Genomic DNA, 14,079 nt, shown 5'->3' with positions numbered 1-14,079 from the left:
GCCTCATCAAATCCCAGCTCTTTGAGGTAAGCCACTTTGGCATCAGAGCCTGCCGAGCCCACCACCTTACAGCCCTTGATCTTGGCGATCTGTCCCACCACGGAGCCCACCGCTCCAGCTGCAGCGTTCACCAGCAGGGTCTCACCCTTCTGGAGTCCCAACACGTCTTCTATCCCATAAACAGCCGTCAGTCTGCAGAGAGACAGAAACAGTAAATCCAGCTGTTGCCTCTTTGATTGCCATATTAATTATATCCACAAAAATCACTGCTTAGAAACTCTGCTTCAGCTCATTAGCAAAACAGCTGAAGTTAGTTTTATTGTAAGAATATAAGTGACTATTTTCTGCTCATTACTGTTGTCTATTAGCACGTTTAGCTGACCTCTTAAACACCTTACAAACACCTATAAATAAAATCTTACATCACTGATATGAATGTCTCAGATGGTTTAGTTTACATTTAAGATTCAGCTGATAAAACTTCACATCGATCTATCTGCCGGAAAAGTCAGAACATCCTGCCACGATTTAACATCCAATAGAAAGTGACTTTGATCCATGCAGGTTACTTAAATCTGTCTTACCCGGGCATCCCGATGGCACCCAGAGCCAGAGACAGGGACACATCTTTAGGCCACTCAGGCAGGATGCTTCAACTACAAAACTGTGGGTTCCCTGGAGGAGGCTCTGAGGAAGGCTTCACCTGAAGGATACGATTGCTTCTTTGAAAACGTGAGCAGTGGTGGTGCAGTTTCAAGCTTGCATTTAATATTTAATCATTGCTCAACTCTTCTCTTGCATTCACACTGCATTCCTCACAGCACGTTACAATGCAAGTAAGTGACTCTGCTGCTTTGTTTTAGGTGGGAGGCCCTTCATCAGATGTCGTCCTGCAGCAAATGAAGAAATTTGGAAGAATAGCTGTGTGTGGAAGCATCTCCACCTACAATGACAGCCAACCCCAGACAGGTTTGTTACTGCTCTAACTGCTGAAAGTTTTGTGCCTGCTAGGGAACAACCAGGGTTGGTGCACAGACAGAAAAATAAATAAAAAAACAAACAAACACTATGACAGAGACTTATGCATCCATACTGCCACATATGTGTGAACTGCTGAATTTACATTTAAAGCATTATTGCAAATACCAATCAGATTTAATTAATAAACTTACAGACGGATTCACAGGATACAACTTATTCAAGGTTAAGAAACTTACTTTAAACCCCATGAGGCACCAGTCTGGTATAAACACAGTCTTCTAAGGATTTACAGATGAATCCTAAGATTACAGCTTACAGCTCTTCTTCCGTAGAGCTTTTTCCACTAAAACAGCTATTTTTAAAATCTGCAATGAAGTTTTGATGCATAGTGTTGGAGGTTATTATTATTCCGTTTTTTGATGCTGCACCTGACACCTCTGTCTTTCATACTGTACCATACCATCGTCGTCATGCTTGACAGGCTGGCTGTATCTGGATCTGCTTCAGAGTGGTTCTTGTCACGTCTTTCTAAAAGGTGTATTTTTGTGGCTTCTTTGAAGTTCATGTCCTCTTCCACCTCTCGGGTCTATGGTGTGACATACGGCCTTTATTGTTTATATCATCTCTGCTCCCTCTTTAACACGTTTTCAACACTTTTAGGGTGTTATGCAATGCAGATGACAGTCAGCTGTATATCTTCTCTAAGCTCCAAGATATTTCTGAGTTACAGATATAGCAAAAGTTCTTGGATGGTAGACAATTTCCTCCAACCTAATGAAGAGAAAACAGAAGTCCTTGTTTGTGTCCTTGATAGATTTATGCCTGAGGTAATGGAAGCTCTTGGTCCCCTTCAGGAACTTTGTTACAGCCTACTCAGCCTTTACTTTGGATGCTCATGTTAAATTTAACTCTTGAATGAATAAATAATGGATAAGGGCGTGCTGTCTGTGCATCGTTTAGGGTTAAACTAAAAAAGCCGAAGCTTTTGCAACAGTTTCTCCCAGACTCTGGTTTAAATGGCATTTTTATGATGAAGCATATTGTTATAATTTTCTTAAAGGTGTTTTATAGATGAAGTTTTACTCACACTTTGTGAGTCAGGGCTCTCCATCAGCTGCTCAGGTGGGGTCAGTGTACTTGGAACGACAGATGTCCAACAGCAATGTCCACACATCACTGATGTCCTTGGAAGTTTTCTCTCTGCCCCCCTCTCAGACATTTTTAAAGTCGCTCATGGTAATGTCCAAGAATCAGATTACATTTTTGGATGTCCTTCCTCTGTGTGCATGCTAGTTCTGACCCACAATGCAACGGTTCTGCCTTCAGCTAAATTCTGGTCATGTGACCGTTACACTGTACCTCAAACAAACTTTACAGAAAGATAGCTCATTTACACAGCCTTTAAAAAATTATAATTATATTTATTGTATATAATTATAAAATATTATATATACAATATTTTATAATCACGTATTTTAGACAATTTAAAAAAAATCTCATTAAAATAATTTTTAATCAATTTCAGCAAATAAATTAAATACACACAAATCTATGACAGAAACATATAAAATAAACCCCTTTTTAAACTGTCTCTGGCACACTTACAGTTCCCAGTCAACATTTAGCTTGATTCTTACTGGACAACTGGGGTGTTCAAAGCTTTCATTACCAAACTGTATGAATTCATTTGAATTACAGGTGTAAAGGTATGTAGATGGTATTAGACTGAAGGGGAACAGTGACCTTTCTGGAGGGGCCTGGACCCCAAAGGCCCACAAATATCACTGTGAAGAACACAAAATGCATATAATACACCACCAACAACTTCTTCTGTATTCATGTGTTGTTTCCACTAGAGGGAGAAGCTGCACTGCTAAAGATCCACAAGTGCTGTGGAGGCACACAGATGGTTATTGTAGACATGAACTGTAGTTTCTGTGAGTGAAAGATGGGTTAAATTTTTCTCTTGAACGACCTGTGCTTTAGGTCCGTATCCCTACTTCACCATGATCTTTAAGGAGCTGAAGATGGAGGGATTCTTGCAAAGTAGGTGGGAGCACAAGCACCCTGAGACCCTCAAGAGACTGTTAGCATGGGTGAAAGAGGTTAGTGTGAGCCTTTCCTTTAAGTAAAGATGTAAACATCAGTTACCTGTGTTTCTGTTGTGATGTATTGTATTTGTGATCTGTGTATGTGCGTCCACAGGGCAAACTGCAGTGTCAGGAGCACGTCACAAAAGGCTTTGATAACATGCCGGCTGCTTTTATGGGGATGCTGCAGGGAGAAAACACCGGCAAGGCCGTCGTCGCAGTCTGAGGAGTTCAATACAAGAGAGCCAGCATTACTAATAACTGCCATTATTACACAATCTATCAATTAATGAAGCAATAAACATAGAACAAAATAATTTCACATTAACATTTCAGCTCTTTGAGTAGTTTTGTAATCACAGAGTTTTGCCTGTGATTGATAGTTGTGTCTTTTGTCATGTTGACAACTTGACATCTGGCAACATCAGCATCAGTTTGCTTAAGTTGTACGTTTTGGTGACTTACTTAACAACACGACCACCAATGAATAAAAGAAGAGATGATCATTCCAGACTCAGGGTTCTTATCCTGTCATTCCAGCGAGTATCTGTGTGCGCAGTGCAGATCTGTTCTGCTGTATTAATGCCCTGTTCACAGTGACATGATCAAAGTTCTTTGTATGCACAGGGAGCGAAAAATAAAACATTTTAATTTCGATTGAATCAACATGGTGTGTGGTGGGCTTCATCTTTGACACTGCGGTTAGCTGTAAATCTGAGGTGAATGGAATAATTATATGTGCTGCTTTTAAGGGCCTGCCTGGTCGACGGGATTCAAGTTGCGCATCAGATATAATAGCACTAACACTTAACATCTGCTACCAATTTTAGCCTTTTGTCAAGGCTTCGGTGAAGTTTAGCTCCATGGTTACACAATCTCTTTCATCCATTTAATCTCCAGGAGAGTCTATGTTCCTACACTCTGCTTCTATGAAACTCCCTAATAGCTGTATGAAAATATGTGTGACCGGCTGAACGAAGCCTGTAGAAAGCGCTTGGAGTGCTCAGCTAAGTAGAACGCTCTATATACTCTAAGTACCAATACATTTGCGCTTTAGCTCATTAAAAACTCTTATTGTGTAAAATAAATACAGAGACTTCCGCTTTAACCGGGACTACTGACGGGTAACTTTAGTGTTTAAACGCGTGGGGCGTCTGCTGGCACTTTGTTCTGTCCGAGGCACGTTCATCAGCTGCTATCATGGTTCACGAAGTGAAAGATCTGGTAAGTTTGTCTTTTTTGTTGTTTTCTGTGCCTCTCTCCCTTATATGGTGAGAGGCGCATTCCTAATAAGTGAATGGATGTTTTTACGCTCCACTGTTTTGTGTCGGAGCAGCCGCGCGCAGACCAAAACGTGATCGTCTACCAAAAAGGGATTATCCGTATTTAAACTGCTGTAAATGACTTGATTGCCTGCAAAATATGAAATATATGTCAAAGATATCCATGAATGATATAAATTCATCTTGAGCTACAAACAACCTTCCAGTCACGCGTTAGAAGCCGCAATCCGTCTCTGGTGAAGTGGCATCCTTTATTTATCCAGTTAAAAGTTCTCACTGATATTAAAAATGTCTTTTTAAAGAAAGATCTGGACAAGAGGGCAACAGAAATCGCAGCAAATATAACAATAGTTATATAAAGAAGTTTTTAATTGGCCAAAAGGAAATATACACGAAAAACTGATTTTACAGCACTTTAATAACCTGTTCACAAGTCTATTCATCAATATAAGTCAATACGTTACACATAAACCCTCGCCCCATCGAAACATTAGAAATCACCTTTTGGGAGACAATCAGTTCTTCACACAACACCTGTGCTCCACACGCGGCCATAAGTGTACGCGTTGTTTAGGTAAATTTCCAGGAAAGGCAGGCAGTCTTCCCGAACCTCGTTGTAACTGATTGTATTGCATTTGTACGGAAATAAACGTTACAAAGGTCAGCGGATCACAGCATCACCAGATCAGTGACTCTTACATGCAGCCATCAAAGGCCATCCTGAGCAGGGAATCCCTCGGTTAGCAGGGCTGGATTAGTAACCTGGCATCCCGCCCTACAAAGCACCGGCAACTGCCCATTCATTAATTTTCATCACTAACACTGGATTGCACAATCAAAACTCCTAATGCAATCGGGACTTTCCCTGCCTTCCCTGCGCGCTCACGCAGCTTGCAGAACAGAATTTAGCGTGGAAGAAGTGGCTGATACAAGTGGACAAACAAAACTTATAGGATGGAGCTGAAAAGCTGAGAGAGAGAAAGAAATTAGAAATAGATGCAGCAAAACGTGTCAAATGAACCAACATGTGAACTGTCGTGACTGCAGCTGCACCGTCAACAGTAGCACCAGCAACAAGTATGAACAAGCCCTCAGAGTCAGAAGAGGCTGCTGCTGTTAGCTCTGTTGCAGTTCATTTGAGCATGTTTCAGTCTCTACCACTTACCCATCCAATAAATCATGTCTTTTCTATTTCTCTCTGTAGGATGAGTTCCAGAAAATTCTGAATGAAGCTGGAGACAAGCTGGTGGTGGTGGACTTCACAGCCGAGTGGTGTGGCCCCTGCCAAATGATGGCCCCAATTTTTGTTGTATGTGATGTTAAATCTAAAATCACCTTATTTATTTATTGTTTTAGCTTATTGCCTCATGAGCTTTTGCATGTCCAAAATTCACGAGAATCTCAAGTTTCATTCTGTCCCTCACACATTACAATAACTTTAGTCAGAGTAACCTATAGTACTGATGCTCTAGCCCCCCATTTGACATTATGCAGAGCTTCATTGTGATCCCCATGCAACTGCAGCAATGTGACAATTAAATAAGAGAACCTATTCACAAGGATGAAAACTCTTGTGATGTCGCAGCAGATGTAGTGTGCGTGCTCTCGTGTCGACTCAGTGATCTTCTCTCCTGCAGGAGATGTCACAGGAGCCTGTCAACACAAACGTGATTTTCCTGAGGGTGGACGCGACTGATGGCAGGGTAAGCCCGTGTTTGACTCGGAAGCCTGGAGAAGCAGTAGGATTACTTCATCTGCTGCTGAACCCACTTTAGCTTCCCTTGTGTGGATTTATTTTATTTCTGTTTTCATATCATTGCATGAAAATAAAAGTCATTAGCCAGCATAGGTTTCTAGCTTAGTTAAACATTTATTTTTCTCTTGGAAGAACTCCTAGCTGACTCATGTGACCATCTGTCAGCAACTGCTTTGGTGCGGATTAAACAACACAGACTGTAATGCAACAAGCTTTCACTCTGCACAATTGGCTACACTGAAGTCTGAAGGAGAGGCTTTGTCTGATGTAGACAGGCTCTTGGGTAACTTATAATTAATATGCATAAAAGCTGCAGAAGCCTGTGTTTTTCACAATATTTTTAATGTATTTATTTGCACATGTTTTGGCCTCTCGCCACATCTACAGCTGCCCAAGGTGGTCTGAAGCGGCCGTAGTCAGTGGCGATCAGTGTTGATGACCCGGTCAGCTCATCTGATATTGTTGCGTTGTCTTTCAGGATGTGAAGTCATTCTATAATGTCACCCGCATGCCTGCATTTCACTTTTACAAGAATAACCAGAAGGTAAGGTAAAGTGCCCTATGTAGCTGGATGGAGATGTTTAGCATGTAGTAAATTTGAGCCTGGAAACAATGAGCCTTGTGCAATGACTATTATAATCTCAGTATTATTTTCAACTGGCACATATAAGATCAATGTTGCCCTAAGGATTCCCTCTTAATCTTGCACAGAAAACCTCTAAAGGCAGAGCTTTATTGTCAATACAGTAGTATACACAGTACACAGTGTACTGAAATGCTGTTTCGCCCTAGGCTCCCCATGGTGCATTTATAAATATATAAAGGATATATGGTCTCAGGATTAAAGAAACTGAGTTAAATCACATTTAAGTCAAGGTTTGGGTTGTTAGTGATAAGCCGATTGTGTCCTATTTTACAATTCATTGAGGATAAATGGAAAATTATGTCATTTTTTAACTCAATGTCCTCCTCTTTCAGGTGTATGAGTTCACCGGTGCTGATGAAGCTCAACTACATCAAAAAGTGAGAGAGCTCAGATGAGATGTCCCACCAAAAACAAAATCTGCCTCACATATCTTTGATATTACTGTGTTACTCATGACAATGAAGTCTATCCCTCACAGTCAATAATACATCCACATATCTTGTAACAGGTTAATGTCCCTTTCTTAACAACAGGCTGCAATATGAAACCGCTCAATACTTTTAATTCCGTTTTTAATGACAGTTTGGCTGCGATCCTGAATTACTTTGTATGTTTTGTGTTCAAAAAGTTTAATAAATGAATTATGAATGGATTGGTATTTTGTACTTTGATAAAAATGTCAGAATAGTACAAGTATGTAGCAGCATATGTTGGGGCTGGCAGTTAACAGCTGACACTGTATCGCTGGTGAACGTGATGTGTTGGTTCATTAGCGCATTTTGAAAACCAGCCAACAACTGCATGATGTAGCAAAGGTTTGGGCAATTTGCAGGAAATTGGCTCACGTCTGTGGACTGCATGCCAGAATTTCTTGTGTTAGACCCTCCTACAGCCACTGAACTCACTTGTTCCCACTTTACACCAACAGGTTGTTGTTACTGTGCTTTTTGAGCACCAGCATTTGTGTCTTTCTTCAAATGCATGAACTGGATCTTAATTAGGTACTGGTATAATGCCAAACCAGTGGTTAAAACCGGCTTTTCAGGCTGCTGTTCTACTGTGTGTGAGTGCGCCTTTGTTTGAGCACAAGTGAGGAAGAGGACACACACACACAACGAATATCAAATTAAGATTCGAGAAATGCTTTGTGTAACACACAGATAGTCTCTACTCTAAGTGTGTCTCACACAGCCAGACGTGCAGCTATACAGTGATGAAGATACTCAACAGAAATGCAGTGAAATAGGAAAACATGAGTCTTGAGAACGAGGTCTGCAGCAGCTTTGGGCCATTTAACCTCACGCACACAAACAAAGTCAGCACAAACACATCAGGACAGCAACAGTGTGTGCAGGGAGGCAGCAAAGAGCACAAACACAACCTCTGTTCAGGGAAACTTTGCCTGGATCCAGCCTAAGTTTTTAATATCTCATATGTAAAACATCTGAACAATCATTTGAGTTTCAGACTGCACACAGGGACTCAGTGTGGAGCCCAATCCGTGGTTTGACTTCTGCTTAAGTATCTGTACTTGTGTACAGATAAGAACGAGTCCAACATGCACCAGACAGACAGATAAACATGCATTTGTCCATTTGGTAATAATTTAAAGAGCAGCTCTGAAGTCCTCTGTGTTAGTCTGATAAATGCAACATTTCATCTTATTATAAAATAAATGTGATCAACATTTCTATTGATTTTTAACCCTTTTCTTTATTTTATGTATAGCAGTAAACTATTTTTTAGAATGACTCGCATAAAACTGGTGGGAGTCAGAATAAAGAGTCAAGAATCAGGTTCTTAAACCCTGAATAAAACTACTAAAGTCTTGCATGGCTGATTTTTTAAATACAAGATGTTTTAACATATAACAAGTATTTTTAACAAAATGTCTTAAAACAATGCCACTTGAGTTTTTTTGCCTAGTTATCCAAAACAATGAGATAAGTGCACCTCAGGCTGTTACTCAGGTATGTGAAACTGCTGTGTCATCAGAAGTTGTTTTTCTTGTTAAGGGTGAGGTTGTTCCTGGATCCAGTCTACAGAAAGTATTCACACAGTTCATGATACAGAGAAAAATAAGAGTTGGTGGAACTTCCATTTACGTTGACTACCTGAAACACACAGGTAGCAAATCACCCAAAATCTTAGTAACCTGCTTCCATACAGCTGTTTTCTGTGGACTGTCTTTCACTATAGTGAGTTCTTTCTTCTCCTGCATTGTGTTGGTTTTTATACATCAAATGTCATTGTCTGCTTTTGCCCTGAGGTTTAAAATACCCGTGTGTTTCACTCTGTTGGCCTTGTGAAGCACTTGTGCAACATGGATCACATTACTTAAAACATATCCCAACTTATTTGTAGCATGTCTGGAAATGTTTCTCAGCTCTGAGCGGCAGGTCACTCCTGATGTATGACTCAAAAACCAGCACATTTCAGCAAACTCAGATAAACCCAGATTAAGAGCAGCTGAGTGTGTGACTTCTTGTCACAGCACAGGGCTGACAGGACTTATAAACTTATAATGTACATAAAATACACAGTGACTTAAAAGAAATCAATAAATACACAAACACTTCACCTTCCTCAGACTGCATGAGTAACTGGAACAACTCACTGTCATCCAGTCGTTCTCTAAAAGTGAACATTAACTTTCTTAAAAGTGCTTTAAAAGTCCAAACACCCACAGCTACAAACATCTGACTGGCACTACCCCCTCTAGCTATCCTGACCACAAGGGGCCAGTATATAATAGTATGCAACAAACAAACATAAACAAAATCACTTAAACTGGAAGTGAACAAAAGCAGAATTAGTGTTAAACTGTATTTGCCTGCACATAGAGCTCACATCGTTGTCTGTATACAGGGAGTGCAGAATTATTAGGCAAGTTGTATTTTTGAGGAATAATTTTATTATTGAACAACAACCATGTTCTCAATGAACCCAAAAAACTCATTAATATCAAAGCTGAATGTTTTTGGAAGTAGTTTTTAGTTTGTTTTTAGTTTTAGCTATTTTAGGGGGATATCTGTGTGTGCAGGTGACTATTACTGTGCATAATTATTAGGCAACTTAACAAAAAACAAATATATACCCATTTCAATTATTTATTTTTACCAGTGAAACCAATATAACATCTCCACATTCACAAATATACATTTCTGACATTCAAAAACAAAACAAAAACAAATCAGCGACCAATATAGCCACCTTTCTTTGCAAGGACACTCAAAAGCCTGCCATCCATGGATTCTGTCAGTGTTTTGATCTGTTCACCATCAACATTGCGTGCAGCAGCAACCACAGCCTCCCAGACACTGTTCAGAGAGGTGTACTGTTTTCCCTCCTTGTAAATCTCACATTTGATGATGGACCACAGGTTCTCAATGGGGTTCAGATCAGGTGAACAAGGAGGCCATGTCATTAGTTTTTCTTCTTTTATACCCTTTCTTGCCAGCCACGCTGTGGAGTACTTGGACGCGTGTGATGGAGCATTGTCCTGCATGAAAATCATGTTTTTCTTGAAGGATGCAGACTTCTTCCTGTACCACTGCTTGAAGAAGGTGTCTTCCAGAAACTGGCAGTAGGACTGGGAGTTGAGCTTGACTCCATCCTCAACCCGAAAAGGCCCCACAAGCTCATCTTTGATGATACCAGCCCAAACCAGTACTCCACCTCCACCTTGCTGGCGTCTGAGTCGGACTGGAGCTCTCTGCCCTTTACCAATCCAGCCACGGGCCCATCCATCTGGCCCATCAAGACTCACTCTCATTTCATCAGTCCATAAAACCTTAGAAAAACCAGTCTTGAGATATTTCTTGGCCCAGTCTTGACGTTTCAGCTTGTGTGTCTTGTTCAGTGGTGGTCGTCTTTCAGCCTTTCTTACCTTGGCCATGTCTCTGAGTATTGCACACCTTGTGCTTTTGGGCACTCCAGTGATGTTGCAGCTCTGAAATATGGCCAAACTGGTGGCAAGTGGCATCTTGGCAGCTGCACGCTTGACTTTTCTCAGTTCATGGGCAGTTATTTTGCGCCTTGGTTTTTCCACACGCTTCTTGCGACCCTGTTGACTATTTTGAATGAAACGCTTGATTGTTCGATGATCACGCTTCAGAAGCTTTGCAATTTTGAGACTGCTGCATCCCTCTGCAAGATATCTCACTATTTTTGACTTTTCTGAGCCTGTCAAGTCCTTCTTTTGACCCATTTTGCCAAAGGAAAGGACGTTGCCTAATAATTATGCACACCTGATATAGGGTGTTGATGTCATTAGACCACACCCCTTCTCATTACAGAGATGCACATCACCTAATATGCTTAATTGGTAGTAGGCTTTCGAGCCTATACAGCTTGGAGTAAGACAACATGCATGAAGAGGATGATGTGGACAAAATACTCATTTGCCTAATAATTCTGCACTCCCTGTATGTCATCATCATCATTTATTTGGTCAGTAGTAAAGTAACCGAGGTATTTGCCCTTTTTGAAATAGAAAATGTGTTAAACCCCTGGACTAACGAAAAAATGGTCCAAGTGGGCGATGTGCTAATTTTCAGATGGCAGGTCTACATCTAGAATCAAAATGAGCACAAACATCAAACAAGTGAAGCATTAAGACGAAACATAGCAATGTCAACAGGATCCACACATTTGGGCCACAAAATAGATGTAAATTGACTAAAAGTAAGACACAAATCAGACAAAAACAGATGCAGCATGATCACAAACAGACACATGTTGGCTACATGTTGATGCAAAATGACTAAAATCACACGTGCAACACTTTCTACATATTTGACAACAGAAGAAAAACACAAACAAAGTTGGAATGTATTTTTAATTTAGATTTTTTTATTTCATGCCAAATCAGATGTTTTAAAAATTAAGCGCCAAATCACAAAGTCTCCTCCCTGTTTGTACTGTAAGGTCAAAACCCTACAGTACTACAGAGAACCCCAACAATCAAATGATCCCCCTCTGAGCAAGCATGAGGCAACTGTGGGGAAGAAAAACTCCCTTTAACAGGAAGAAACTTCCAACGGAACCGGGCTCAGAAGGGGCGGCCATCCGCTGCGACCGGTTGGGGGGGATGGAAATCAAAAAGGAGACGAGATGGCGTGAACTACAGTTGTTAAAATTTGGATTAGATGCTAAAATTCTGCTTCAAGATGTTAAAAGAAGCAGGGCAGCGGGGGAAGCCAGGATGTCATTTTAATCATCTCTGGCTTTAGTGAACCACCTAAAGGGTTTTCGCAGAGCTTTTCCCGCCGCTGAAAAAAACCTGGAAATTTTGGACTTTTTGGGAGGACTGGGGATGACTCCGAGGCGGATTTTTAGATGTTCTATCAGAGCCTCGTCAAAAGACGCATCATTTGCCATCACAGCCTTTAACACATTGTCTGGGGAGCCAAACTCCTTGATGAGGCATTTGGCTATTTTCTTGATTAACTTTTTCCTGTTATTTGTCAGACTTGTGGCGGACTCTGTGCTGATGAGTTCAGGCCGCATCAGGTCATTCACACGGTTGATGACCACGTGTAGTTCTTTTGTAGTAGATGCGGTCCTGGCAAAAGAGTTTTGAGTTTCACGTTTTGATTTTTTGATGAGTCTCATCATGAGGATAATGGTGAGGTCATTTCAAATTTTCTCAGCATTAGAAGACAACACTGATACAGAACGCATCTCTGACAGGTCAGAGGAATCCTTGAGAACGCCTGAAACGTTGGCAGAGCATTTTTCTGGGGTCATGCTCCCAGATTTTGGTGTTACAGGTAATGAAACAGATTCTCTTCCACTGCCATCTGAATCTGTGCTTTCCTTTGTTGGGGTCCTTGTTCTTTTTAATAATGTTCTGGATGTCTTCCACAGTGACAGAGAAATTGTCCTCAATCATTTGATCTACGTCTTCGTTCTCCACCCAGAGTAAAGGTTTTTGTAAAAACTTTTCTACTGCGTCTTCTATGAGGACATAGAGGACTTCAGCAGAAAAGGGACGCTTAGAGCCATGTGCTGGCTGTGGAGTCCTGGAGATGACGGTGTCTGAGAGGGATCTACCCATTAGAGGTTTGGGGATTTGATATAGTCGATCTGTCATAAGTAGATCAAACACTTTTGCCGTTAACTTCACAGTAAAATCTCTGGTTGCCTCACTATGAGGAAGAGTTTTTCTTTCTTTGTTAATTTCTCAAATAACTCATTAACGTCTGATCTAATGTTGTCAAAGTCGACTGGAGAAGAACGTATGTAACGAAGCAGTGTGTTTCGTGAAGGGGCTCGATGAGCCTCTGTACTGTGGGACCCTGGGAGGCTGAAAGCCACACTTTCATCTGAGGGCACTGTTTCTTACTTGTGGAACCTGCAAATGTTTTTTAGACAAACAACAAATTTCCTGTTTGCCTTTATTACTTTTCTCAGCTCTTTTTTCATTTTTTCAAATTGCTTTTTCGCAAACATGGAAAAGCGGTGTTTGCGTGCTTTGAGCCCGGAGTGAGAGGTGGATGGCAAACATCTGGAGAAGAAGTCTCTCAGCTCGTTGATTATTAATCCTGCATGAAAGGCAGGTTTGGGCAAGCTACACCTCTTACAGAGCTCTTCGCTGCTTGAACCCGTGTTCCCAAGTATCTCATTTACGATGTCAGCTGCAACCACTTCTGCTGGGGTTGGAGCTCGGATACTTTGGCTTTCTGCAGCTGGTTTTATTTCTTCTTGTTCTCTTAGAGCTGATTCGCCTGGGAGCTCAATTTCTTCCTCGTCCTTATCGGTCATCTCTCCATCTGAGCTCCTTGATGACAGAATCACAGAAATCTCTGTGATTGCTGATTGCACTGACGTCTTTGAATCCGTACTTTCTGTACCGGAATCAGACCCGCTTGGCACGCACCTGCAGCGCAGCTTACGTGCTACATGCCTTGGCACGAGGCAGCGTGACAAACCATGCGGTGCAGCTTTTTAATATTGCTTAATTTCCCGCTAACATAAACGGCGGGGTCTTACGAGAGATCGGGGCTTTCGCCATTTTAGCAGGCCAAACAAACGGCTAAAGGAGTGAAAGCATCAGCAATTGTTTGCATTTGCTGTGTTGTCGGTTGAACTGTTAGATCGGGAAGGGAATGAGCTGAAAATGGGCTCTCTTTTTATCCTTCCCCCACCTGGAAGCAACGTGAGGGATGTTACCAGAAGAATGCATCTAGCCTGCCTGGATAGCATCTGTGAGACGAGCTGATATCCAGTTCTCTACTATCCACAGATAACTGGAAAATGTGCTCCAGACATTTTCATTCAGGTAAGTTCTAAATATGTTCATATTACTCTTTATAGCCT

General features: G+C 41.2%; 2 protein-coding genes across 2 annotated transcripts; both read left to right on the top strand.

Annotated features, from left to right (window-relative positions):
- Nucleotides 1-652: 652 nt before the first annotated feature.
- Nucleotides 653-3,750, top strand: LOC121811963 (prostaglandin reductase 1-like). Its single transcript, XM_042212720.1, has 4 exons — nt 653-732; nt 864-969; nt 2,968-3,086; nt 3,187-3,750. The coding sequence occupies exons 2-4, from the start codon at nt 900-902 to the stop codon at nt 3,295-3,297; spliced, it is 300 nt and encodes a 99-aa protein (XP_042068654.1). The 5' UTR covers nt 653-732; nt 864-899; the 3' UTR covers nt 3,298-3,750.
- A 404-nt stretch (nt 3,751-4,154) lies between these two features.
- LOC102299865 (thioredoxin) lies at nt 4,155-8,552 on the top strand. The gene is made up of 5 exons (XM_005944565.2): nt 4,155-4,295; nt 5,559-5,663; nt 5,992-6,057; nt 6,589-6,654; nt 7,089-8,552. Exons 1-5 carry the CDS (start codon nt 4,272-4,274, stop codon nt 7,149-7,151), a joined length of 324 nt encoding a protein of 107 aa, XP_005944627.1. The 5' UTR covers nt 4,155-4,271; the 3' UTR covers nt 7,152-8,552.
- The last annotated feature ends 5,527 nt before the right edge of the window (nt 8,553-14,079 follow it).

This window comes from Haplochromis burtoni, unplaced genomic scaffold (genome assembly GCF_018398535.1).
Source record: "Haplochromis burtoni strain Fernald_Lab_line unplaced genomic scaffold, NCSU_Asbu1 Contig_388, whole genome shotgun sequence".
Taxonomy (NCBI): domain Eukaryota; kingdom Metazoa; phylum Chordata; class Actinopteri; order Cichliformes; family Cichlidae; genus Haplochromis; species Haplochromis burtoni.
The sequence above is the reverse complement of the archived record's forward strand: the minus strand, read 5'-3'. Positions and strand labels throughout refer to the sequence as shown.